We start from the raw sequence: 24805 nt of genomic DNA, 5'->3' as shown, positions 1-24805 counted from the left end.
TTGGTATACCAATTAAAACCGATAATAAAATATATCAAAATAATGCTATTGAGTATTGACAATTTTTTACATCACAGAATATAACAATATGCCATAGCCCATATGGTTTAAGGCATAAGCACCAAGTAGATCTTCTGTGGGTATAGTTTTAACCAAAGATATACCACATTACATTACCTATACATTTTATTCAATTATGGCTACATTCCTTTTTTTGGCGCATACAATATACATTATACGTTTTTAATTTCCTACATTTTCTGGTAGGATAAAGCCAATTTTGAAAAGAGCTCGTGCCTTTATCGCCCCTGATATAAATGTATGATTTTATTGTAGCACATAGGTATAATAAAATGATCTGCTTATTCACTGCAGTTACTACTTACAAATCATAATAACTTATACAGGTTGTACTAGTTAACGTAAACGTTTATTAAACACAACCTCAGAAATCAGATCATTATGTACATTGTACCTAAGGAAATAAGGTAACAATAAGGTTTTTCTAACAAAATACATTCGTTGATAACCGATTGGCGATTGTTCTATAAAAAAAAGTATAGTGGGTATATTAGATCACAACATAAAACTTATAAATGTGTTAAAATTTTCATGGATTGAACTATTTAATAATTTTCGGATCTATCCATGTTATTAGTAAGCTGACGTTTTGGGCCCATTGCTGGGTCCATCTTCTTTAGGTATCTTTAGGTATCCTGTTAATTATTATTATTTTTGGATTTAGTTGGATCATTAATATAACTTATTATCTATGTAGAGAGAAATAGAAACTATTACTATAAAGTTATTACTGATTAGGGAAAGTTCAATGTTGATCATAGTTAAAGCTTTTTTTTTTACTAAGCTAACATACTTGACAATAATTGTAGTTTCTGCTCATTAAGTATACCGTAGACCATAATGACTTTCCTAGTGGCATATTTTGGTTGAGATGTTGTCTAGGCAACATTTAGTCTTTTATTTCAAATACCACATCCTACGTTCTCGATATTTATCGAGAACGTAGGAAACAAAATCATACACGTAACAAGGAACGTGTAAAACTGGAGAGGCAGAGGTTCTAACCCCATAAAACACCATGGCACTAATTTTGACACCAAACGAATGTCAAAGCAGGAGATGTTTAAGGAATAATATATAGAATAGATAATTAAAGTATAGAACAACACATCAAGAAACACGAGACAGTTTACAGGTTTTCTTTTAATCAAACATTTAAAGTTTTATAACACAATAAAAAATAAAATTACATTTTTCTATAGTTGAACTGCGAATATTTGTATAACGAAGAAGCCTAATTTGTTATCCTATATTTGAACCGGTCAAGTGAGAAACTCATTAAGTCACAAAAGCTAAATATTACAAAAAAGGAAAAAAACTTCTTCCGCCTACATAGAGAGGCAGTAAGCGTTTGAAAATACATAATTGTTTGTTAGTACCCTAAATCAAAGTAGTTTACATGATTGATAATTTTTTAAATTTTATTTAATTAGCAAAAATTTGAATTTAAATTGGCTGGACTTAGGGCGTTCCTCAAAGGAATTGCATTGTTTGCAGAAACACCTTAAGTCGGGACTAATGGGATAAATTTTCATTAAATTGGATAAACAGTTTAACCTATGAATGGCAAATCCAAATCCCTATCTAGAACGGGAGAAATCTCCGTGGCAAGAGGTGTTTCTTCATGTGTGTCTACACCTGTATAATTGATAAGAACAAAAAAAACCATTATGGTTAAAATACTGATTTATGGGGTTTCTCTAATGACCGATTCATTTGTAATATACAAACTTAAACAACAAAAATTAAGAACTAACATGTAAATCAATGATACAATTGCTCTTTTCATTATGCCCATTCGTAAATGGACACAACGAATGAGCCCTTAAGCAATTATCTCATCAATAATGTTGGTTCAAAATACTTTATTTGAAATAAAACAAAACATGTAATAATAATAATTAATAAATATTTATAATATGAAAGCAATAAAAATAATACATAAATAATAATACATTCTATGATTTATATGGGTAAAATAAATTGTGCAAATCAAAATGTTTTATTTTAATTTATCATCAGATCTATTTGGTCACATTATTCTGATATATTTTAAGTACAAGAAAGTACCTGTATTATTAAAATGATTCAAAAAGCAAGAATCAGAATTTTGTCTTAAAATACAATAGTTAATAAATGATTTTAGCTTCTACGCTAAAATAGTTTTGCTACAATAAATTATTTTATCTTAAAATTAATATCCTAAATAATTATCGATCGATCAAAATTAACTTTATACTATGTGTAGCAGTAACCTTGAGGTTCAGCTACTTTTTTTATTTAAAAGGTGAAAATATTTTCCATTTTTTTAGATTAGTATATGTTCACCATGTCTTCAATCGTTTTCGCTTCCATTTATGGATGGTACAGCTTGAAGACTGGCCATGTACTTTGCAGCTCTTGTTCGAGAAGTTTGTTTCCGTTCTGTACGTTTTACTTTTTTCAGCATAGTGGCCTAAAATTAACGATTTTGATTTTACACATACTAGATAGACATTTGTTGTGAGTGATTCGATATTACTTTTAAAGCCGATTTAAGGATGACTAGTTCGCCAGGTCCTTGAACCCATGGTTCGCCGTCGATTTGTACGGGAACCTCGTTGGTCAAATTTATTTTCACATGACCCCCCTTAAAAAGAAAAACAATCATTACTTAATTAAATTTTGACACCAGCATCTGTTTATTTTACCCAAATAAAATAAATTATAGATACAAAGTTTGAGAAAATAACCTGAAATATGTAAAAAGTGCAGGAAAAAAATAAGTCAATTTTTAAATTTGTTTTAAAGTATATAAAGATTGACAACTTCATACCTAGTACAGTAATTTTTTTTTTATTTAACTTTCTTATTTTAATGTTTTTGAAACTTTTTTTTTAACGACACATTTTTATAAATAATAATATCTGCATTACATGTAAAAACATTTTTTGAAGAATGGCTTAATTAGAATTCCCTGTACTTTTCAAGTTAATATAAGTTTTATTCGGATATACTTATTTATGTAATATATTTTCCAGACTTACAAAAAATATGATTAATATATTGATAATAAACTTTCTTATATTGGCGATTAAAAGATATACAAATGGAGATACAATTGAAAAAAGTACAGTGGAAAATCATAGATCGTATTCAAACTTGATCAAATGCATTTTCTCAGGTCTTACAATAATCGTAAGCCGGCTTCAGTGAGTAACTCTAAGAAAAATGTGTAATAGGTACGGCTGTACAGGATCTTTAAGGAAGATACGAAAACTACCAGAAAAAAAATTAACGTCTTATAGATAGTTTAACATCTCGTGGGTAATAACTAATAACACTTGTATTATTTCATATAGTTAAAAAACCTTTAAGTATGAAAATCAAAGGGAAGTTGATCGTTATTACTGCTATAGAGTTATAGAATGTATGCAAATAATTACCTGGGCGATTCGTTTAGCGTATCTGAGTCCCGTTTGTATTTGTCCTAAGTGAATAACGCCTGAAACAGCAACAACTTCCAGCATACCATCCCAGTGGTTAGGAGTGGAAAACTGTTCTTCGTTACTGTTTCGACCCCAAGGTTTCGCTCCAGAACCCCAACTATTGAAAACAAAAATTAGTATATTAAAAATCAAACAGCTATTATTAATCCGGTTTCGAGTTAAAAGTTACAGTAAATCTCTATACATACATATATAATATATTAATATGTATGTGTAGAGATATTATATATATGTTATCTATTTCAATCCATGAAAGCTTTAACACATTCAGATTACAGCAAGTTACAAACCTCAAGATATTTAGAATTATTAACCCTTCAAGTTGAGGAAGTTCTACAAGTTTTCCGTCCACCTCAAGGCGCACGCCATGCTGTAGATTTTTGCAAGGCGGATGAATGATTTTGCGTAGACCAACGTTTAGATATTCAATTTTATTACCGATTCTGCGAATAAAATATATCATAAATTATTTCATATCCCGAAGCTATTTATCCCAAGTGTAAACAAATAACATATTCATCAGTATTTTTGGAATCGAACACTCTTACCGGCTGTTAAATCTTTCTGGATTTTTTTCTCGAGCTTTGTGGAATGCTAGACAGAGGTCGGCATCGATTCCAATACCGAAATAATTATTCATCACAAAAATTTGAGTGTTATCTTCGTTCATTCCTTTTTAATGTGGAATTTAACACAATAAGAAAACCAAATGTGAAAAATGGGTTAGTTATTGTATTCGTAAACGGTCAGAAACTTACCAATAGAATTGGGCACTGGTATCGGGCGATCATCAGATCTGTCTTCATGATGAATGACGACGGTCCATCTATCTAATCTGATCTTCTCTGCTTCTATAACGTCCTCCAACAGGTGTATTGGCTCATCCGAACCGTTGTACCCTGCGCCCCATTTTAGAACTCGAGCCAGGTCATTGCCCGTGCCTAGTGGAACAATTGCACATGGCGGTGACGAACACTCGCTGTCTTGGCCTACGTTGTCCAAACACTGAAGGACCCAACCAATGGTCCCATCACCTCCGCACACCAATATTTTGTAATCTCTAATGTGTCTGAACACGTACAACCTACGATAGTATCATGAAAAAAAAATGTTAAGATTAACTATTGAAATTAGTATTCCAGTTTAAACGTAAGTTGAATGTTGAAAGTATATTGTTAAATCTATCGACGCTATCATCTTACATGGAGGTGGTATATTAGATACTTTATTTATTATATTATATAAACAAGTTCGAGTATAATTACCCAGGCAGTGGTCCTCCGTTCTCTAAGTCAAACACCTGGTACGGATTAAGAAGTTTGCGAAAGCTAGATATCAAACTCAATCCTTGGCAACCACCCGACTTCACGTTAACAAATACCAACAGTGGTTGCGTTTCACCAGGCACCATTTTCGGATCTATATTAGGTAGCAGCATGACTAATAAATGCTTGTCCTCGTACGAGGAGTCTCTAAGGATGTACATGGCGTTGACGGCTACGGCAGTGTCGTTATATGTGATTACCATTGAACCGTATTCGTAATAAATCGGCCCTATAGTAATGAATCTACAGTCTGTAAACAAAAAAAAAACGTTACGTCAAACGAGCCACATACAAACCATGGAAATTACATTATCGTAGATTATCGTACCTTCTCCTAAAAATGTCATTAGAATGGTTTCATAAGTACGTTGGGACAAATTTGTAGGCAAATTCCCGATGAACAGGGCTATGTTGGGCCCATGTGGATCTTGTTTGAGTTGTAAGTAAAATCGCATTAATTCCATTTGTCTGAGAGATTCCTGTCCGATGTTTTTGATTATGTCTAGCGGTTTTTCATCATAATCCAGTACTCGTTCCGTAACTGTTAACCCCAAACGAATGCAAATTATATTATTCATTAATCCTGAAATGTCTGCCAGCAATACGCACCTCCGTGTTCAAGTAACACCTGACTAAGCCTGTAATCGGTCGAACTGTGAGAAGTGAAGCCAAATCGATCCAAAGACTCGACGATCAAGTCTTTGGCCGTAGTCCGTCGGTCTACTGAAACCACACAGAACGGCATGTCGGTTTGTAGACGTCCAGGATACACTCTTACTAGTCCGCCGTGGCTGTCTTGTCTGCGGAAGAAACATTTGGTTAAGCAAAATACACGGTGAATATATTTTTGTTCGTTTACTTACTTCAACCGTAGAAATACAGCGGGTTTCTTGCCTCCCAATCTGGTAACGTTGGCCATAGGATTTGGGTCTTCCAATACCGGTTCATTCAAACCATAGGCATCAGTCAAATAAAAATTTTCTGCATAAGCAAAGCGCACAAAAATAAATAAAGAATAAATGAAATTATACAATATATATATATATATATATATATATATATATAGATACCCCTTAAATTAAGTAATAAGTATAAGCAAGTACACCTTTAGGCAAACATTTCTAAAGACAAATTTTCCACAGTAAAATGTTTGTATTACATTTTTCATGTACATGTTACATGAATACATCATATACATATTGTAACACCTTTTCAGTTTTGATGAAACCGAAATTTTATAAATTATATAATGATGTATTTTGTTAAATAATATTTGCATATTGAGAAGTTTTCTCGTTTATATAATATCATCATCATCATCATCATCAGCTTAACAGGTCTTTAAGGCCCAATGCTGCCATCTTGAGATGATGGTTTCGTACATTTATACAAGAAATATTATTTCGACTAATGTTCTATCTATAATTACCCGTAGATTGGCATATGTTTAATGATTGAAGTATTGTAGCAATAAGTGTTTCAGTTTTTACGGCTTTTTGAACTTTTACCGTGAAACTTGTGTGTTTTAAGTATGAAGCATCTCCATCGTATACTTTGACTAGTTCTGTTCATATATTACATCAAATTAACCAAACGTTTTGTTCAAGCGTATTCGGTATTACTTTAAACCATTACACATACCTTCGTTTCTGTCTTCTTTAGTTTTCTCCACCTCATAAAGTTCTTCCTCCTCGGGATCTCGGGTTTTGCTTTCCCCACTGCTAAACTCCACGGATATACTTCGTGCTAATTAGAGAACAAACGTATTCGATTTAGATTTTTTTAATTTTGCATAAAAACCATCTTACGTGTAGTCTTTTCTTTTCTGCGAACTTGCACACCAATAATCGACTCCATAGGCACTTCTGTTCGAGGAATGCTGACTGCATGTGGTGGTAAGTATATTGGGGCGAGAATACCGAAGTCACATGCATAAGATATTTGGACGCGACATGTCGCATGGGCCTACAAGAAAAACAAACATTTTAACAAAATGTACAGCATGATAATTTAACGAATATAAGTCTGTCAAACTCAGTACTGGGGATCTGTAGGGTCTTTATCTGGCTTTTAGTATAATACAAAATACAGAGACATACAATTGTATCTTATACAAAATGGTATATCACTAAAAAAAACTTTAAAATATACTAAGCCAATTAATCAGGACAGTCGACTCGCTGAAACAGCAGCTGAAGTAAACACATTATGTTTTTATACTAACTGTATGACACGTTAATGTTTTTTTAAGACAGGATAAATAGATCCAATTTATTAGTTAAATAAGAATTAAAAACGCACTCTACAGAATTAAGTCGTAAACTCACCGTTATACCACACCATTCACATCGGTATCCAGCAAGACAATCAGTTGTCCAGCAGGGTTTGGCACATGCGTAACATACTGCTCCAGGTCTTAGATTACCTTCTCTCCAATGATGTTCGTGATGTACAGAGTCCAACAACTTACCGGGATGGTACGTAGCCGTTTCTTTACAATCAGCGACGGCTGATGGCAGACAATCTACATGAGCATAGTAATGACAAACTGAAACAAACATTAAATTGTAGTTAAGTTGAATTAGGCACATATCATTGTAGTGCCAATAAGCTATAATTTTGTTTTATTTGACAAGTAGTCTAGTCGAAAGGAAAATGTTAAACAATTAAGTAAATTCCAATACACAGTTATAACGTTTTAATAGAACGGTTAAAGTAGAGGTATCTATTTCACGTGTAGCTTAGAACAAGGATAGCCGCATTTTTATTTTAACGGTGTTGAAGTTCGTGTAATTAAAATACAGGTGTATCCGCATGTACGCGTGTGTATTGCCATCCATTTACCTGTGTATTAACGTTCGTGAATCCGTCTATTTACCTATATAAATTAATCAAATTAATTTATACATTTTCCGGAATTCTATTTAAAATACATGGACCTTAATTGGTTCAGGTTCGGATTCATTAAGCCGAGTAACGTGTAAGTTAAAACAAGTTACAAAACATGAGCTCTAGTTTAAAGATAACCCGAATACACTTATTGTAATTTATAAATAAGTTCAATGATAATGAAATAAAAATGATACACACATTAAAACGCATTTCTAATAACACTGATCAGTACAAGGGGAGTATCCGCAAAGAATACCCAGTAATGAACTTAAAATTGTTGAACTTATAATTTCCCTGGATTTCACAATTGTCAATAGTCCATAATTTGGCATTAGTACTTTGGACAATGGTAGAGCATAATCTGCTTGCTGTTCAAACTTTAATGGTAGGTATTTGACGTTTATTGATCATATTTTAGATACCAAATAGATATAATTATTGTAGATAATATCGGTATCAATATTAACAATTAAATGTAATGTACAAAACGAGTTGTTAAAGAACTATTAAATTACTTAAAAGTTACTTACTTTCGCAAGTGACGCTGCTCTGAGTGCGGTGGTCGAGTTTCTTCCGACAAACGTTACAACATTTTTGACTTCTGCTCCTTACTGGTTCGGACCAACAATGGGATACTGGATTCTAATACAGTTAACGATTAGATTAAAAACTAACTATAGCAATAATAGTACTTAATAGTATTTAACATGCGTATAATTACTTGTACTAACCTTAATTAAGCTAGCTGCTACACTATGGCAAGGTGATATGCCAATCTTTTTTAAACAACTTTCGTGAGCTATATAATTACATACTGTAACATAAAAAAAAAATATATTTATACTTATAAATTAAACTACATACTATAACAAATCGATTTCAGTAAATAATGTATTATGTCATAACACGTTGGCAGTCTATGTGTAATGTGTGATTTTTATTTTTTAATTTAACCCTTCACCAGAGACGTATTTAGGAATTTTGCGCCCCTGGTAAGAAAAATAAACACCCCCTTCCCAACCTATATTTCTTCATCAATAGGTGTATTTGTAAAAAAAAAACATATGATAGTGAAACCAATGCATTCTTCGCTAAACTCATAATCTGAAAGGTATATTAGGTATACATAAAAAAAAACGTTTTTAAAAACATGCTTTTCTAAAAAAAAAAAAATAGTAAAAAGTGAACTAAAAAGTAAAAATAATTTTATTACAAGAACAATTTACCAATCAATTGTAGCATATTTTATTTAAAATGTCAATTACTTTGAAAACAATCGAAAATAAATTTTTGACTAAAAAGAAAAGCGTGGGCCTTATTCAACAAAGTCCAAATTTATTGAGTTAAGTATTAAGAAATGTATGTATCACACACTAATATTAAACCAAATTTAAATTACAAAAAAAACTTACAATATAAAACATTATCTGATAAATTTATTAGGGACTTTATTGAATAGGGCACAATGCTTTTCTTTTTAGTCAAAAATTAATTTTCGGTTGTTTTCAAAGTAATTGACATTTTAAATAAAATATGCTACAATTGATTGGTAAATTGTTCTTGTAATAAAATTATTTTTTACTCTTTAGTTCACTTTTTACTATTTTTTTTTTTTAGAAAAGCATGTTTTTAAAAAAGTTTTTTTTTTTAATTATTTATTTTATTTTTTTACTTTTTAGTCCTATTAAAAGTATTTAATAATTGCTGAATAGATTACTAAATTAATTTTGAAAGATTTGGAAAAAAATGAAATTTTAGTGAAATGACCCCCACATTTGACCCTGTGTAGGGCGACCTGGATGTCCGAGTCCCAATATGATTACAGAATATTGTATTGTCATCTAAGGCGAGTGTCTGTGCCAAGTTTCAGCCCTATACGACATCGGGAAGTGGGTTAAATTAATTTTGCAAGATTTGAAAAAAAACCGTACAAACGTACGTACGTACGTGTTAGCGAGCTAAAGAAAAGCATGTAAAAAAACATTTATTGAAGTACATATTACATAATTATATTAGGTATATTTATTATTAATTATACAAAAAACCTAAATGTAATAGGTTAATTAACAACATTTAAAAAAAAATCCCTTTATATATATAATTCCCCATATGTATAAGAATATTAAAAATTTTAAAATTAAAAATGTTTACGCCGAGCTTTTTCAATAAAAACGCCATTAAAAGGCGAGCAAAAGCAGTAGAATTTACGCCAAGCGTATCAATGATATCATCATAATCTAACTTCTTTGTTAAATCTGACTCTATAGTTAAAACAGCCAAAGAGTTTAGCCTTTCGTCGGTAGTACTTGATCTCAAATAGGACTTGACCATTTTTAAGACTGAAAAAAACCTCTCAGCAGAACAGTTAGATGTAGCCTGTAGGGCTAGAAACAAAAATTCGTAACGAAATTTCTACATACGGTTACAAATCTTTTTTTGTTTCTTTGTGATTACGAACATAGATAATAGATTACGAGTACATAAACGTTACGAACTAAGATTATTATTACTGACAGTTGGCACGACCGTTTAAACATGTCTACGAAATATTTTTGGGCGGCCATATTCTGTGTATCTTAATGCTCAAACTACAATATACTTTTCCATGTCCTGGTATTTTCAATGCATGTTTCGTGACAAATGAAAACCACAATAATACATTTATTAGTATCATTACTTTTTTTATCACCCAAATGACCTACCGTATTATACAAAAATGCTCTCCAAAATTTACCACCCCTAAAATTTTACCGCCCGGGGCCCAAGCCCCCCCTGCCCCCCCCCCTAAATACGTCTCTGCCCTTCACTGCACAATGTTCCATCTATGGAACAATTGTATTTATTGTTTATATCTGCTCATGCTATACATCTTTGATGCACAATGTTCCATATTTGGTACAATTCTTTAATTAGCGTTTTCCATGAAACCAAAACTCAAAAAAAAAAAAAATGTTTTATTTTTTTAAGTAGTATTAAGTACATTTATAGCATATGGTTAAAAAAAATCATGTAGTGGGGGGTTAATAATTCAAGTATAGTAAAATAACAGGATATTATTCAAAACGAATAAAAAATATTATTATTAGTAACAGACAGCCTATAGTTGGAAAATAAGTGGGTGATACCAGACTGTGTTTACCCTAAGTAAATTTCTAACGCTAGACGCCAATCTGAGAACAAAAAAAAACTAATTTAAGTGTGATCGATTTATTATCCGAGACCCGCGTTATGATATATTTTTAATTCTTATTAAATATTAAAAACTGTCTAAAAAGGTTTCTTCTGATTATTATGAAGCTATATTGAACATAACTGTCATACAAAAATGAAAATATAGACAAACTTTTATTAGCTGTATAGAATTTACAATATACAATTTACAAACCAACATGGTTAATTTCTATTTAGAAACAGCTTAAGTCCACGTCGGGTCATTGCTGCCTGGAGGTTTCCTAACGGATTCACCATTTGGAACGAGTCGTCAGTCTGTCGCCTGGTTAATTTCTATAACGGTTTTTTTTATTTTAGCTTCGGCAGCGATGGCCTTTAGCTTCTATAGCACTTTATTAAAATGCAATATTTTTTATTAGATATTTATGCAACCAGGGTGGGCCTGTGGAACCTAAGGGCTTTGTAATAAAAACTCTAAGAGTGGCCCTAGAACAATTTGACTTGTTCATTTTATATATTTAACACACAACTTTACAGTATTTTTATCTAGCAAATACGCCCACGTATCGTATTAAATTACCAGGCCCTAGGGGGCCTCCGAGGCTTCCAAAACCCCAGCACAGCTGTGGTCCCGGCCATGTAAGCGGCCTCAGGCCGACCTATATGCAACACAATTTTTTTTAAATTTAGTTGATTATTTTCTTAAATTAATTATTAGTAAACACTAAACATGTTTATTTAAAGATGTCTTTTTATTATTTAGTATTGAGAAAAATTATCAATAAAAATTATTTATGTACAATAAAATATAAAATATAAATAATGAATTTTTTTAGGATACATTTTGTAATAATATAGTATATACAGGGTGATTTATTTAACTAAAACCGTTTTACTTATCTATAGAATATAGACTATAATGTAATAAAAATTGATTTATCTAATGACTAATAGTTCCAATAGCAACTATATTCTGAAGCTATTCTGAAGCTATATTAGTAGCGATTCACATTAAAAACATTCAGGAACGATACCTGTAGAGTGTAGGTATAACTTATAAGTTATAGCTAACTATGCGATTATAGATAATATAGAAATACTCGAATTCCGTCGGGATTCCGACACAATTACGATGTATTAAATATACTACGATAATATTATTTAAAAAATCACGCACGTTTTATAAATTTCATAATACTTTAATAGGTTTCAATCAGATAATGTATTCGTGTTCTGTCACACAACGGTTATGTCTATGCACTCTTGGGTAAAATTATAAGTTTAATCATTTTTTTTAACTGTAATCTACATTCTACTAAATAAAAGTAATCGATGTTAATATAATTATATATATGTATATATTTATGTATAGAGCCTAGAGGAGAGACACGAGATGGGTTGAGAGTAGTAATATAGTTATGGGCGTTTTGTAACAGCATAAAATTGTCCGAGGGGCAAGTCCCGCAGGGATTACAGTGCGCCGGGGAATACAGGTCGAGCAAGTTTTTGCCTTTGACGTCACGGAGATGTTTGCTAACAGTGTTGGAAACACAACACATTTACGATACAGTAGATATTAATGTTAAAAAAGGTACATGACTTTTTTTAAAACAAAAACTTTTGATAAATTTTTCATTTTAATAATAGTATTAATCGAAATATAGATAGGTATTATTTTCCCACAATAGTTCTATACAATTGATATGTACTCATATTGCATACACAGAGCGCCGTTCAATAACAATAAACTAGTGTAACCAAATACGGCCTCGGCAATATTTCACGGCCAACATAAAAACAAAGTATCAAATATATTAGTATAAAAAATAACGTTTCACACATTGTCTTTGTACCATTTAATACAATTTTAGATGATTTTAGAGGTAAAATGTTACTAAACTAATAATACTTTTTAGTAAACACAATCTCATGAATTTTAATCACACTTCATGATTTTTTTTACTTAGTCACAAAGTTGTATGCTTTATTTTATGACTGTTTTAAGATAATGATTACTTATTAGCTTACAAATTACTCAAAAAATTTCTGATAGTTCTATAATTCACTACTATATTTTTTACCGACATATTCTGTTTAGAGTTTTAATTTTTTATTGATTTCATGAATTTTTGAAAATTAACAGAAAATAGTTGATTCTTGCAGCATCATTCAAAATACTGTACCACTATTGTAAGATTTTGTTAATTTTTTCTTATTTTAAATGTATTTTGCAGAGTGTATGTTAAAACTATTTTGCTTTGTTTGTATTTACTATTTCTCGACGTTCGATCTACCTAATATTAATGAAGAAAAAAATGTTGTGTGACGTCGACACGTCCAAATAGGTCACATATAGCTACTAATACAATAATAACCGTGTAAGAACATTGGCACTGCGGGACGTTTTAAATGTAAATGTATGCGGTTACAATTGTAAAAATAATATATTGTGTTGAATTCTGTTTTGATACAACCGAACGATATCGTGGAAAAATATATTATGTTTTTAACTACTATAATATAGTATATAGTCATATTATGACAAGCGTGCATGCATTTTTTTTCTGAGCGCGTGTTACGTCCAAGTTGGCTCTGTAACTTAAAAATTATTTTCAGAACTAAAATATTATATATTAAAAATGAAAAAATTTAATCTAAATACCGTCATATTATGCATGAAATAAAACATTCTATGAACATAATCTAATGAACAATACGCAATGATTATTTGCAATTTCACAACAACTTGGGAATTTAACATTATACACACATACACACACAAACTATTTGTAACAGGTACTGACTACCGTTTCTCGGGGCAAGAAAAGTCTAAGAATATTGAATAATTGTTTATCTTATTTATCATAGTACCCCTTTTGGCCTATGCCCATGACACATAAATATTATGTTACAAATCGGTCCTATGACCTTAAGCAGGAGCAATTTAGTGGGCATTTGCCCACCAGCCCTGTCCAGGCCTGCTGTTTCTAACTACAAAACATTATTTGTCGAAGCACATCGAATAATTCAAACATATCTTAAAATCTGATGGTCTTAGTTGTCTACTGAATGTTATTATAGGCCGGGGAAATATATCGAATGTTCCTATATTAATTACCTCGTCCCTAAGGACAAATAATTAACAATTACAGACAAGGACAGAAAAATAATTACGTCCTAGTGGATTCTTTCCACCAAACGTGTTATTAAGTTCCCCCTTTCCCGCGATAGTAACGGTCCCGTAAACGAGACGCGGCTGGCCGTCATCCCTGCGATTCCGGGACCGACGAAAAGGGACAAACCTGTGCAGAAATTGCCCTGCGTCACGACGCCCCATAGCAAATTGGTGCAATTGTGACAGTAGGCCGGTAGGTGGAAGGTTTTCTTGGTGAATACGTGCCCTCGGCAGTCCGCCATTGTGCGAGCAGCACCGCCGCCGCCACCGCCTTCCCCACCGCCACCCGCACCGGCGCCCGGCCGCGTCTGTCCCAGCCAGATTTCCTATATGTGCCGAAACCCGGTCGGCAAACACGTCACCTGTACCGCACCACGCACCACAGATGAAACACTATAAATACGGTCGGCTATCGTAATTACTATCACACATTTACGACGTTACTACATTGTTTATGGCGCGGTCAATGTGAACGACGCGCAACACAAACGTTGTCGCTACCGCCGGCACGGATACCGCACGACGTGCCCGCCGCGTGTGCCCGTCAGATGGGACGCGTTCAATACGTATCCGTACGGCGTAACCAAAAATATTTTTTTTAAAAAACCGTACTTATTAAAAATAAACAAACAAAAAATTCGGTCCGACTGATCGCCCCCGGGGCCGCAGATGATCACGTTATTTCTGGTCCGTATTCCATCGTCGCGGCACGGTCAACACACAACCAGCGCACCAGGGGGACGCGGGACACCGTCGTTGGATTATCGCGCGCGCCACACTCGCATACACAAACTCACACACTCGCATACACCGTACAGTATACGCTGTACATAAACACACACGCACAGACGCACGGGAGCAGGCGGCCAAAGCGACGCGACGGACGTCACAGGCTGTACGCGGGTGCGGCGCACGCACACCTCCCCAGCGGCCTCACTCTGGGCAGCCGCGACGACGCCCCCGCGCCAGTCGGCCAGGCCCTTCCGTCGTCGGCGTCGATAAAGTGTCACACCGGGTGCGCTATCTGACGACCAACGCGAGGCGTTTCGCCGTCATCATTACCGCAGCGCCGGTCTTTCGGCGTTTGGACCGGCCGTCGTAGGCGCCAGTGCTACCGTACATGAGGCCGGCGGCCTGAGCTAGCTGTTGAGCTTAATAAAACTGTTCAGCCGAAATGACATAGATACCGACTACCGAGACATTTCGTTATTCTCTACTATAAAGTTTGAGCAAAACAAACTATCGGACGAACATTATATTAGCTGTTAAATAAACACGTTTTTTTGGAATTCGTATGGTAACCGCATGCTGTCATAGCATGGCCAATTGGTGCAATTTTGTAACCAGCGGGAGTGGTCTTTTCTCGAATGTTCATGTTGTGAGATACATAGCTTAAAAGCTTACATAACAATACCCCTTAACGAGAAAGTCCATTAGCGCATCAGCATATTGTCTGAAGTAGGATACAAACTACTTTTATAAAACACTTAAAAGTTTTACTTCTCGCGCATTTAACCTTATCTATAATCACACACAACAAAGTATATACGTGTGTATAAAAAGGTCTCTCTTTACATGTATTGCGGACCATTCATTGAGGATAAGTCACTCATTTGATTGACTTTGAAAATAATTAAATATTGCATATTACATTTAAATAAACTGTTTGTAAATAATTAAGTCGTAGAGGAAAACTAAAATTTAGAAATTCTAAATAGAAATACGACGAAGAAAATAGAAGATATCCATAAATGAATATTATGAAAACTTTAACAGTTATCCTTATTAAATCACTCTCTACAATTATACTATCCAATAACTACACATATAGATATAATAAGTAGAAAACTAGATCTAGTGACTAGTATTAATCGTTGTGTAATAATATAAGAATACAAACTATAATACTCGAAACTCGAAAGCGAGATGGAACGTACACTGATGGCTTATTATTTTTTTGGTAAGTTAGAGACCGACTAAGCCAGACTAGTTAAATTTGTCAGACGGATTATCCCAAATAAAAATAAAAATAATTCTTTTCTAAAAAAAGAACAATTTTAGCGTATTCCCAACAATAATAGTTTTTACACCTTAAAATCATGTTATACACCCAATTTCTTAGCGTTAAAACATACCTACGCAGAATGCATTTTACTCGGTTCATGATAAAATTTTAGAGAAATAATAGGTACTTATAACAAAAATTAATGATAACAATGTTTTGGAGTCAATGTTATATCCTTTTTTTGAAAACCCTAATATTTAGTTTTAAATGTCATTTATTTACTTTTTTAAATTAACCAACTTTCTTTTACGTTATTTTCAAAATAGGTTATAGGATATGACATTCTCTCCGATATGTTGCTATCTTTCGATTTTATAAAAAGTATTATTGTTCTAAAATCAGTATTATTATGTACCGAGTAAAACGCATTCTGCGTAGCTATGTTTAGATTTTTTTTTTAATCTTTGTCAAGGATGCTGTGATTGTCCGAAAAATAAATAAATAAAACTGCCAAAAAAAAAGTACTAATGACTGAACTAATAAAAGTTACACATCACAGTTTAATCTTTAAATTAAAATTTTGCACAAAATTGCCTATACCTAACTCCTTAATAAATAGGGTGTAGAACCAGGCCCCGAACACTGATAAAAATTAACACAGGGAATATACTTATCACACAAAAACACGGCGGCCATCTTATTAAAGCTACACCACTATAATATTTATAAATTATTATTATTTGTTGTGTATAGATCTTAAAGTAGTAATAATATAATGTATAGATATAACTTATAATACAAAATAGTCCGTCACAAAATGGCCGTCACTTTTTTGTTTACACTGAAAGTGACCCTTCTGCTTTCATATATTCTGTGGTATAACCATTAACGTCCCTCTTAAATCCCAGTGACTACTCTGGCCGGTATGGCGTATATATAAATATGATAAATAGGTAGAAATATATAATATAGGTAAAAAAAATATATTTTATTATCTATATTATATAGATTATTATCCCCATATTACCCGGTAGTTAAGTGTAAGTTGTAATACCAGGTGTCACCGGAACCTAGTGAGTAGTGAGTAGTGACACGTCCTGGTGATATATTCTGGTCCGTGAAAATTTTGATAACGAATGGGAAATATTGTGTTTTTATAGTTGCCACACTCTGTAATCAGATCAACTATTTCAAAATACCTAATATCTATTATAGATAATATTGTTTATAATTGTTTGGTTAAAGAGTTCAAGTTATCAACTCTCCTATAGTAGTTACTAGTCAGTTAAATTATTTAATTCAATAGTGAATACTGAATAAACAATATTTTTAATTAGTACTACTAATATTTATTTGATTATATACGTTTTAAAAAATATATATAAGCCTAATTGATTAAGTTCTATTGTTTTTGTAATTTAGAAAGTAAAAACAAGTAAGTTTTCTCATTTGTAATGATTATGAGTTAATCATCTTATATTCAACTTAAATCGTATTCTTAGCCTATAAGCTCCAAAATGTCTCTTGAAACTGTCGAGCATGCTTTAGCAGAGTTTTATTGTAATCAAAACGTCGAAGTACACAAAATGTTGTTAGAATTTCAAAACTCAGCAGATGCTTGGAATCTTGTATGGGATATGTTACACACTTCTAAAGTATGAAATATTTTAGTATTCAATAACTGTTTAAAATTTATATATTTTTATATCTAAATTTGTTTTTTAGCCTCATGAAGTACAATTCTTTGGTGCCACTACACTTCATATAAAAATTACCAAACAATGGTTACAATTGAAGCGAACTGATTACATACTCTTGAGAGACAAAATTATGGACACATTAATTAAATACTATAATTGTACAGGACCTTCAAATGTAACAAATAAATTGTGTTATTGTGTAAGTAATGTTAAAGTTGTATAGTACAAACTAAACCATTTATACATAAAAACACTTTTTCATTTTTTTTTAAATTTAATTAAGTAATATATATTTTTATTCATTAAATTATTATAAGTATTCCTTAGTACCTCTTCTTATTATTATATCTATAGCTTTGATAATTACTGTTAAATAATTTGTAATTTATTAATTTATTTGTATTTAAATTTGTTTACGCTTGCGTTTTCTTCAGCTATGTGCATATGTTGTACGAACTGTACCAAGCCATTGGCCGGATGCTATACCTCAATTAATGGATACGTTTCGAAATTCTTTATCTCAGTCGTCTATCAATGTCAGTGTTATGATTTTGGAAATATTAATGGCTTTACCAGAAGAAGTAAGATATATTAATATTTATTTTTTTAATATTTATGGACAAAAAAATTGTATACCTTTTGGTCATAGTTTAGTGCCTCAACATTATCACAAGTGCGACGAAATGAAGTACGAAGAGAGCTTGAAAAATCATCATTACAAGGTGATTAAAAAGTTATATTTTTCTTTGTTACAAAAATAGTAAATATTTTAAATCAGGTAACATAATTCATTGTAATAATGTTTTAGTATTAACCATTGTGGATAGTATTCTTCAAAGTGATAGTATGGATCCAATTGTCATACATGCATTGAAGTGTGCAGCGTCCTGGTTGGATGTTGGATTTGATCTCATTAAGTGTCATCGTCTAACAGATACATTCATATCAGTTATTTTAAACCCTCAAAGAAATCAAGAGTAAGTTCAAAATTATACTTAAATTGTATAAGAATTCTATTTTCAATTATCATATTTTTTTTCTTCTTCTAGATGTGTTTTATTGGCTATAGATGCTCTGAAATCCCTTTGTACACATCCTCGAACTTCTGCATGTGAAGCTACAGTTTTTGAAGTTTTGAATAAAGTAATAATTTTATCTGACAAATTATTCAATCTAGAAGTAACAGAAGAACCTGTAAGTTTTTTTAATTGTTTATTAACTTTTTTAAGTTCTGTTATAAAAATGTAATATATTTCAGGATATTGTAGTTGATAAACTCTTTGATTTATTTTTGGGTATTGGCGATCAACATTTTCGGCCAGTAGTTCAGGGTTTATTAAATTATAACACTAGAGAACTTTGTACTAAATTTTTCAATTTATACTTGACATGTACCAATGCACCTGGGTATTACCCTGTAAATGAAAACTACAGTGAGAAAACGTTTACATTTTGGTTTTTATTACAAGTGAGTTTAAATTATAACTTTTTTCTATTTATAAAATATTATAAATCATTATTTACAGGATGATTTACTATCAAATGATGCTGGACCTGACAACACATTATTGACAATTGTCAAACCTTTGTACGTATCGTTAACCCAAGTATTAATAAAAAAAGTCGCCTATCCTAAAAACTTAGACACTTGGACTCCAGATGAAAGAGAGTTATTTCGCTGCTATAGACAAGATATATCTGATACATTTGTAAGACTTTATAAATAATATTGAATTAAAATGTGTTTTAAGTTATTAACGTTAAATTACAGACTTACTGTTATTTCATATTGCAAACGGAAATGTTGGATGTATTGTTGACTATTTACAAACAAGTCACCTGCAATGCTAAAACTGCTATAAGCCAATGGCAAACTGTGGAGGCGTGTTTGTATGCATTTACTGCAATAGCAGAACCGCTTCAAAATCACGAAGACCATCCTCACATTGAACAGCTCATATCATCATTGGGTACTTTACCATATGAACAAATTGATAAAAAAGCAGCAATATCTGCAATGGATACTATTGGTATGTACTCTCTATAAATTGTAGTTATTAGTTAATTATATTTTAAAAATATGTAATATGTCATTTTCTTTTTAAGGAGCATATTATTATTGGATGGAAACTCACCCATCATATTTAGACTTGGTAGTTCCTCTGTTGATGATGGGCCTTCATAATAGTAACATGTTTTCATCAGCTTCCATAGCACTTCGTGATATTGCTAAAGAATGTAGGCAGTCTATAGCACCCTACAATAATGTTATTTTAACCACATCAATGGTAGTTAAATATTATGTATATTAAACAGTAGTGTTGTATAATTTAAATTTAACTCTTACATGGAAAATCATAGGAATACTGTACACAGTGCCTTTAAGCATGCACTTAAAGGTTAAACTATGTTGTGTAAGATGACGGAAATTAAAACTTAAATAGTTCTTTTTTCTAAAACTATTTTCCTTTTCTAGATTCATATGTTTTTAAAATTTAAGTAATAAGCTGGCTAAAATATGTTAAAAGTTTTCAAAAAGATAGCGTTGAACATTTTATATTACAAACAGTTAAAATATAGCCTCTGAGGACAAGTGGTTGAGTGGATAATGTGTGTGGCGCTCACTGTCGCTGAATTAAAACAGTCATGGGCATCCTGTTTGTTAGAGAATAAAAATTTTAGTTAATTAAAATTATTGAGTATAGTTTTTTAGACTAATTAAAACTCATTTGGATTAATAACCATAAAATTAAAATTAAGATAATGCATAAATTATTTTTAAAAACAATTACTTATACAAAAAGTTAATTAAATACATTTTCATTTTTAACTAAATAATTTAATACTTTTAAGTCAAAATGAAAATATAAAAACTGAATACATTTTTATTTTAAGTTTAATAGTTTATTTAAAACTGCCAAAAAAATATATTTAAATAAAATATTTGAAATTATAGATTTTTAAAATAAATGTATTATTTAAAAGTCCAGGGTTAAATAGGAAATATACTTATGGAAATCATTTTTGTCCATCACTGCATTAAAAACTAATGAGTAGTCCAGTTATAAATATGTATTAATACATTGTTTTTAGACTGTACTGAAGCAAGTTGATAAACTAAAAGAAGAGCTACGTCTTATTTATACAATTGGAGTTATTCTTTCTTCAATGCCATTTCCTGATGGTAAACAATCATTGGATATGTTCATAAATCCGAGTTTAGATGTTATGAAAAGTATATTAGCTATCGAGGTTTGTATTAAATAGATGAATTTTTTTAATTAAATGTAAGCAATTTTAAAATAAATGCTCTATACACCATTAGTAACAATATAATTTTGCTTTCAGGACAGTAATGAATGCATTAAACACAGGCCCGAATTACAGAAGAGAATTAAAGTTTTGGGCTCTTTAGTATCTGCAATTGATCAGAAAGATGCTGTTTATCATATGATAGAAATGAGTACTCCTTTACTACACGTTATGGCTGTAAAATGTTTCATTGCTTGCCCTGAAGATTTATTATATACAGTAATTATCACAAAATTTCTATATGTACAGTATCCTAAAAAAAAAGTGTGACCTTGAAAAAAATTAAAAATTCCTCTAATCCTATAGGCATACAGTGTATAACTAATTCGAAATCCCTTTTTTTAACAAAATGTATTATGCATCTGCTTAGGAGTAATAAGTATTAATAATAATGAGAATTTGAATAAGTAATAATATGCTATTAATAAGTGGGCAAATGTTATGAAAAATGCATTTGTTTCTAAAATTGTATATTACATAAATATGTATATATTTTATATATTCCAAAAAAAAAATCTGTTCAAATAGTATGCGTCGAGATAATAAGGACATTTTTTTTAGGACACGCTGTAAAATTGCTAAATAGTTTTATGAAAAATTATAAAAACATTTGACCGTAGCTTGATGTTTTTGAAATTGATTGTTTTTTCAGGGAGTTTGTGATTTCTTTAAATCTGTTGTTTCGAAACTTCAAGAGAATTGTTCAATAGCATTAAATATAATAATAGAAATTTTAATGATTGGCTTCAGAAAATCACCTCAACCAACAGGAATGCTATTATTTAAAGAAGTAATGCCAATTAAAATAATAATGTATGGATATTCAATAAAAAACAATTTTTTTTAGATATTAATAATGTTTGGCCGTCAAGAAGCTTTTGTTCCTATAATAAAAGCAACTTATGAAGAAATCTGTCTAAGAGTTAAATTTATGCTAGAACAAGCGTCATCTACTCAAGAAGGCATTGGGGATATTGTAGAATCATACTTATCACTTCAAGGACATGTATTTAGGAAGCTTCCATCAATAGCTATCGATAATCCAAATGTGGATTTTGTATTTGTTTTTAGAATTGGTAAAAAAAATTTAACTTAATTTTCTAAAACAAAAATATTCTAGCCTGGTTAAATATACTGTGTACAACAAATTATTAATCAATGCTTTCTTAAATGCAGTATATTGCAAAACCAATTTTATATGCAATACTCAATAGATTTAAAAGCATTTTGTTTAACACAAATCTTAATAAACTAATTAAATTTTATAAATTGTATCCTTATGACAGCTTGTGAAGCGTTATGTGTCAATGAAATATACGTTGTCAAAATAGCAACATATTTCTTAACGGCATTCATATCAACGAGCCGAGAAAAAAGGTCTTTGTTTAAAGTAGTTGAAGACAATGGAGAGTTTTTAGTGATGAAGATGATATGCATTATTAGTATGTTATTAGTGACTTTATATTATTACTGCTAAGGATAAAACAATTATTAATTTTTTTTTTTTAGGAGGGGATTCAGTTAAAACAAATTTGGATCCTATGTGCGAAGTTCTTTTAATTTTAAATAAGAAATACAGTGAAAATTTACGTAGATGGTTGTACAATATAGTAACAGTACAAAAGCTCGAGTTACCAAACATTTCTGATAATGCAAAATCTACTTTTTTTAAAAATATATTGAGGTATATTAGTATATATACACATATAAAGTAGATTTAACTTGTTGTTTATTTTTTAACAGGGAAAAAACCAATAAGAAAACTTTACAAGATGCTGTCAAAGAGTTTTCATTTATTTGCCGAGGATTAATTGAAGTAGATTCTTACCCAGAATCATAATATTATGAACTATTTATAACAGGTAAAAATTATTTATAAAAGTATGAAATGTATTTAGTAAAATATTATTTATCATTTTGCTTCATCGTCTGATGATGATAAATTAGCGAGGTCTTCCAATTCTTCATGTTCTTGCCCTCCTCCAATGCCAGCAAAGGTCTCTAGTAGTTCACGTTTTTTATGTTGTAATATCAAGTCCTGAATGTTTTGGTCCGTTGGAACAGGTGGTGGTTGTATATAACGAGAGCTGCTAAACATATTAGATATATCTTCATCATCGCTATCAACTTCTTCAAAAGCCTAAAAGAAAAAAAAATTGATGACAAATATTTAATTTAAAACATTTTTTACTTCAATAAATTTACTAACCAAATCAATATCTTCTCGAATTGATGGTTTTTTTCCTTCCTTTTCTAACACTTAAAAAATAAACATAAAAATTAATATTACTTGTTGCATAATTTTTTTAAATCAATATTTTTTTGCTATGACAAGGCTGCCTTTAGAAAAGAAGAAGTTGCATAATAAAATATTAAAAGCAAACATACATATTTTTTCTTTTTTCGATTCCATTGCCAACAATAAACCATCTTCTTCATCCATATAGCCATAATAATCGGCATCTATATTTTTCATTAGTTCGGCTCTAGTACGACGTGGTGGTGGAGGTGGTTCATGCTCAAATAGCTCACGAACACCCGGTAGATCTTTAGCAGCTCCAAAATATTTATAACCCCTATTTCCAGGGACTTCTCTGCCTTCATGGTCGAGCATGCGAGGGCCCATCCTTAAAAAATCTGGACCACCTAGTTCACGGATTTGGTATTCCCAGTGCTTTTTTTCACGTAGTAATTTATTGATTTCATCATTGAGATCACGCAGCCTAAACTCACCTAATCCAGCTATAAATTAACAAAATACACGATTTATTATTTTCATAAACAAATTAATAAGATACTTATTTATAATTTATGCATTCTAGTTTAAATATATACCATTTTGAATTTGTGCTACTTTTTTAGAAATTTCTCTAATGATTTGAACTCTCCATTTTTCAGCTGCTTTTAAGTCTGTACACTCAGTGGCTAAGTAAGGCCTACGTTCTTCTTTGCCACCATGTTCCTTCACTTGAGCTGCCCGCCAACGAGCAAGCGTTGTCCTACAAGATATAAAATTGATCAACAACAGGTTGGAAACGGCAATACATAAATATTGCATTAATATGACTAGTCCCTACCATTTATATACATATTATGTATAAATGTTTTTTCTGTGATCCATATACCTAATTATTAATTACTAATTTTTTTACTAGTTTACAAAACTATTGAAGAAGGCATAACAAAAATTTTGATTATTTTGTACGCATTTAAGGGCTGTGTAAATTTTATTGATAAGTCGAACTAACTGAATTTTTGATTAAACATGATTAATTTGTATGATTTCCTAAGTGTTTTGAACTGTTAAAATAATTACTCACATGGCTTTTTCTGCGTTCCTCGCCATTTTTGACGAAGGGTTTTAGACTTTTGCACGCACGTTTCAAAACGGAAGTATATTTTATCATCGCCTATGGGCCATGATCTATCGACAACGAAAAATACTCATTGATCCAATACGGGATGTTCCGTGATATGATAAGGAAAGCGTACTGAAAATCTGTTTTCTGTTAAGATGTAAGTGTTTGTAATACGGTTTACGAATATTTCTCACTATATCTTAACATTATATAAAAACGATATTTAATACTTTTAATTTTTAAATTATTATATACCGATTAAGTTCACTGTGCTGTACAGTGTCCAATAAATAATAA

The 24805-nt window shown here is 31.4% G+C and overlaps 3 protein-coding genes across 3 annotated transcripts; 1 reads left to right on the top strand and 2 right to left on the bottom strand.

Moving 5' to 3' along the window:
- Positions 1 to 1208: 1208 nt before the first annotated feature.
- On the bottom strand, positions 1209 to 14909 carry LOC126842864 (diacylglycerol kinase theta). The gene is made up of 17 exons (XM_050580066.1): positions 14260 to 14909; positions 8518 to 8600; positions 8317 to 8428; positions 7222 to 7442; positions 6703 to 6859; positions 6536 to 6640; positions 6324 to 6458; positions 5758 to 5875; positions 5504 to 5694; positions 5223 to 5435; positions 4835 to 5144; positions 4328 to 4653; positions 4118 to 4241; positions 3860 to 4012; positions 3507 to 3666; positions 2603 to 2710; positions 1209 to 2536 (listed from the first exon to the last, which is right to left on the bottom strand). The coding sequence occupies exons 1-17, from the start codon at positions 14372 to 14374 to the stop codon at positions 2417 to 2419; spliced, it is 2751 nt and encodes a 916-aa protein (XP_050436023.1). The 5' UTR covers positions 14375 to 14909; the 3' UTR covers positions 1209 to 2416.
- Positions 14910 to 17394: 2485 nt separating this feature from the next.
- Positions 17395 to 24760, top strand: LOC126843136 (importin-13). The gene is made up of 19 exons (XM_050580489.1): positions 17395 to 17572; positions 17640 to 17792; positions 17863 to 18036; positions 18272 to 18418; positions 18487 to 18559; positions 18646 to 18814; positions 18887 to 19031; positions 19096 to 19305; positions 19364 to 19546; positions 19609 to 19867; positions 19944 to 20125; positions 20931 to 21089; positions 21186 to 21368; positions 21802 to 21939; positions 21997 to 22225; positions 22436 to 22591; positions 22659 to 22833; positions 22893 to 23011; positions 24048 to 24760. Exons 2-18 carry the CDS (start codon positions 17655 to 17657, stop codon positions 22987 to 22989), a joined length of 2817 nt encoding a protein of 938 aa, XP_050436446.1. The 5' UTR covers positions 17395 to 17572; positions 17640 to 17654; the 3' UTR covers positions 22990 to 23011; positions 24048 to 24760.
- LOC126843142 (pre-mRNA-splicing factor ISY1 homolog) lies at positions 22923 to 24777 on the bottom strand. The gene is made up of 5 exons (XM_050580501.1): positions 24470 to 24777; positions 23985 to 24148; positions 23538 to 23891; positions 23359 to 23408; positions 22923 to 23289 (listed from the first exon to the last, which is right to left on the bottom strand). Exons 1-5 carry the CDS (start codon positions 24493 to 24495, stop codon positions 23062 to 23064), a joined length of 822 nt encoding a protein of 273 aa, XP_050436458.1. The 5' UTR covers positions 24496 to 24777; the 3' UTR covers positions 22923 to 23061.
- Between the last annotated feature and the right edge of the window lie 28 nt (positions 24778 to 24805).

This window comes from Adelges cooleyi, unplaced genomic scaffold, assembly GCF_023614345.1.
Source record: "Adelges cooleyi isolate 19-005CV unplaced genomic scaffold, UGA_ACOO_1.1 ACOO_flye_CR_arks_rails_tigmint_CR_PRNA_574, whole genome shotgun sequence".
In the NCBI taxonomy this organism is placed as follows: Eukaryota; Metazoa; Arthropoda; class Insecta; order Hemiptera; family Adelgidae; genus Adelges; species Adelges cooleyi.
This window is presented reverse-complemented; position numbering and strand designations above follow the sequence as displayed.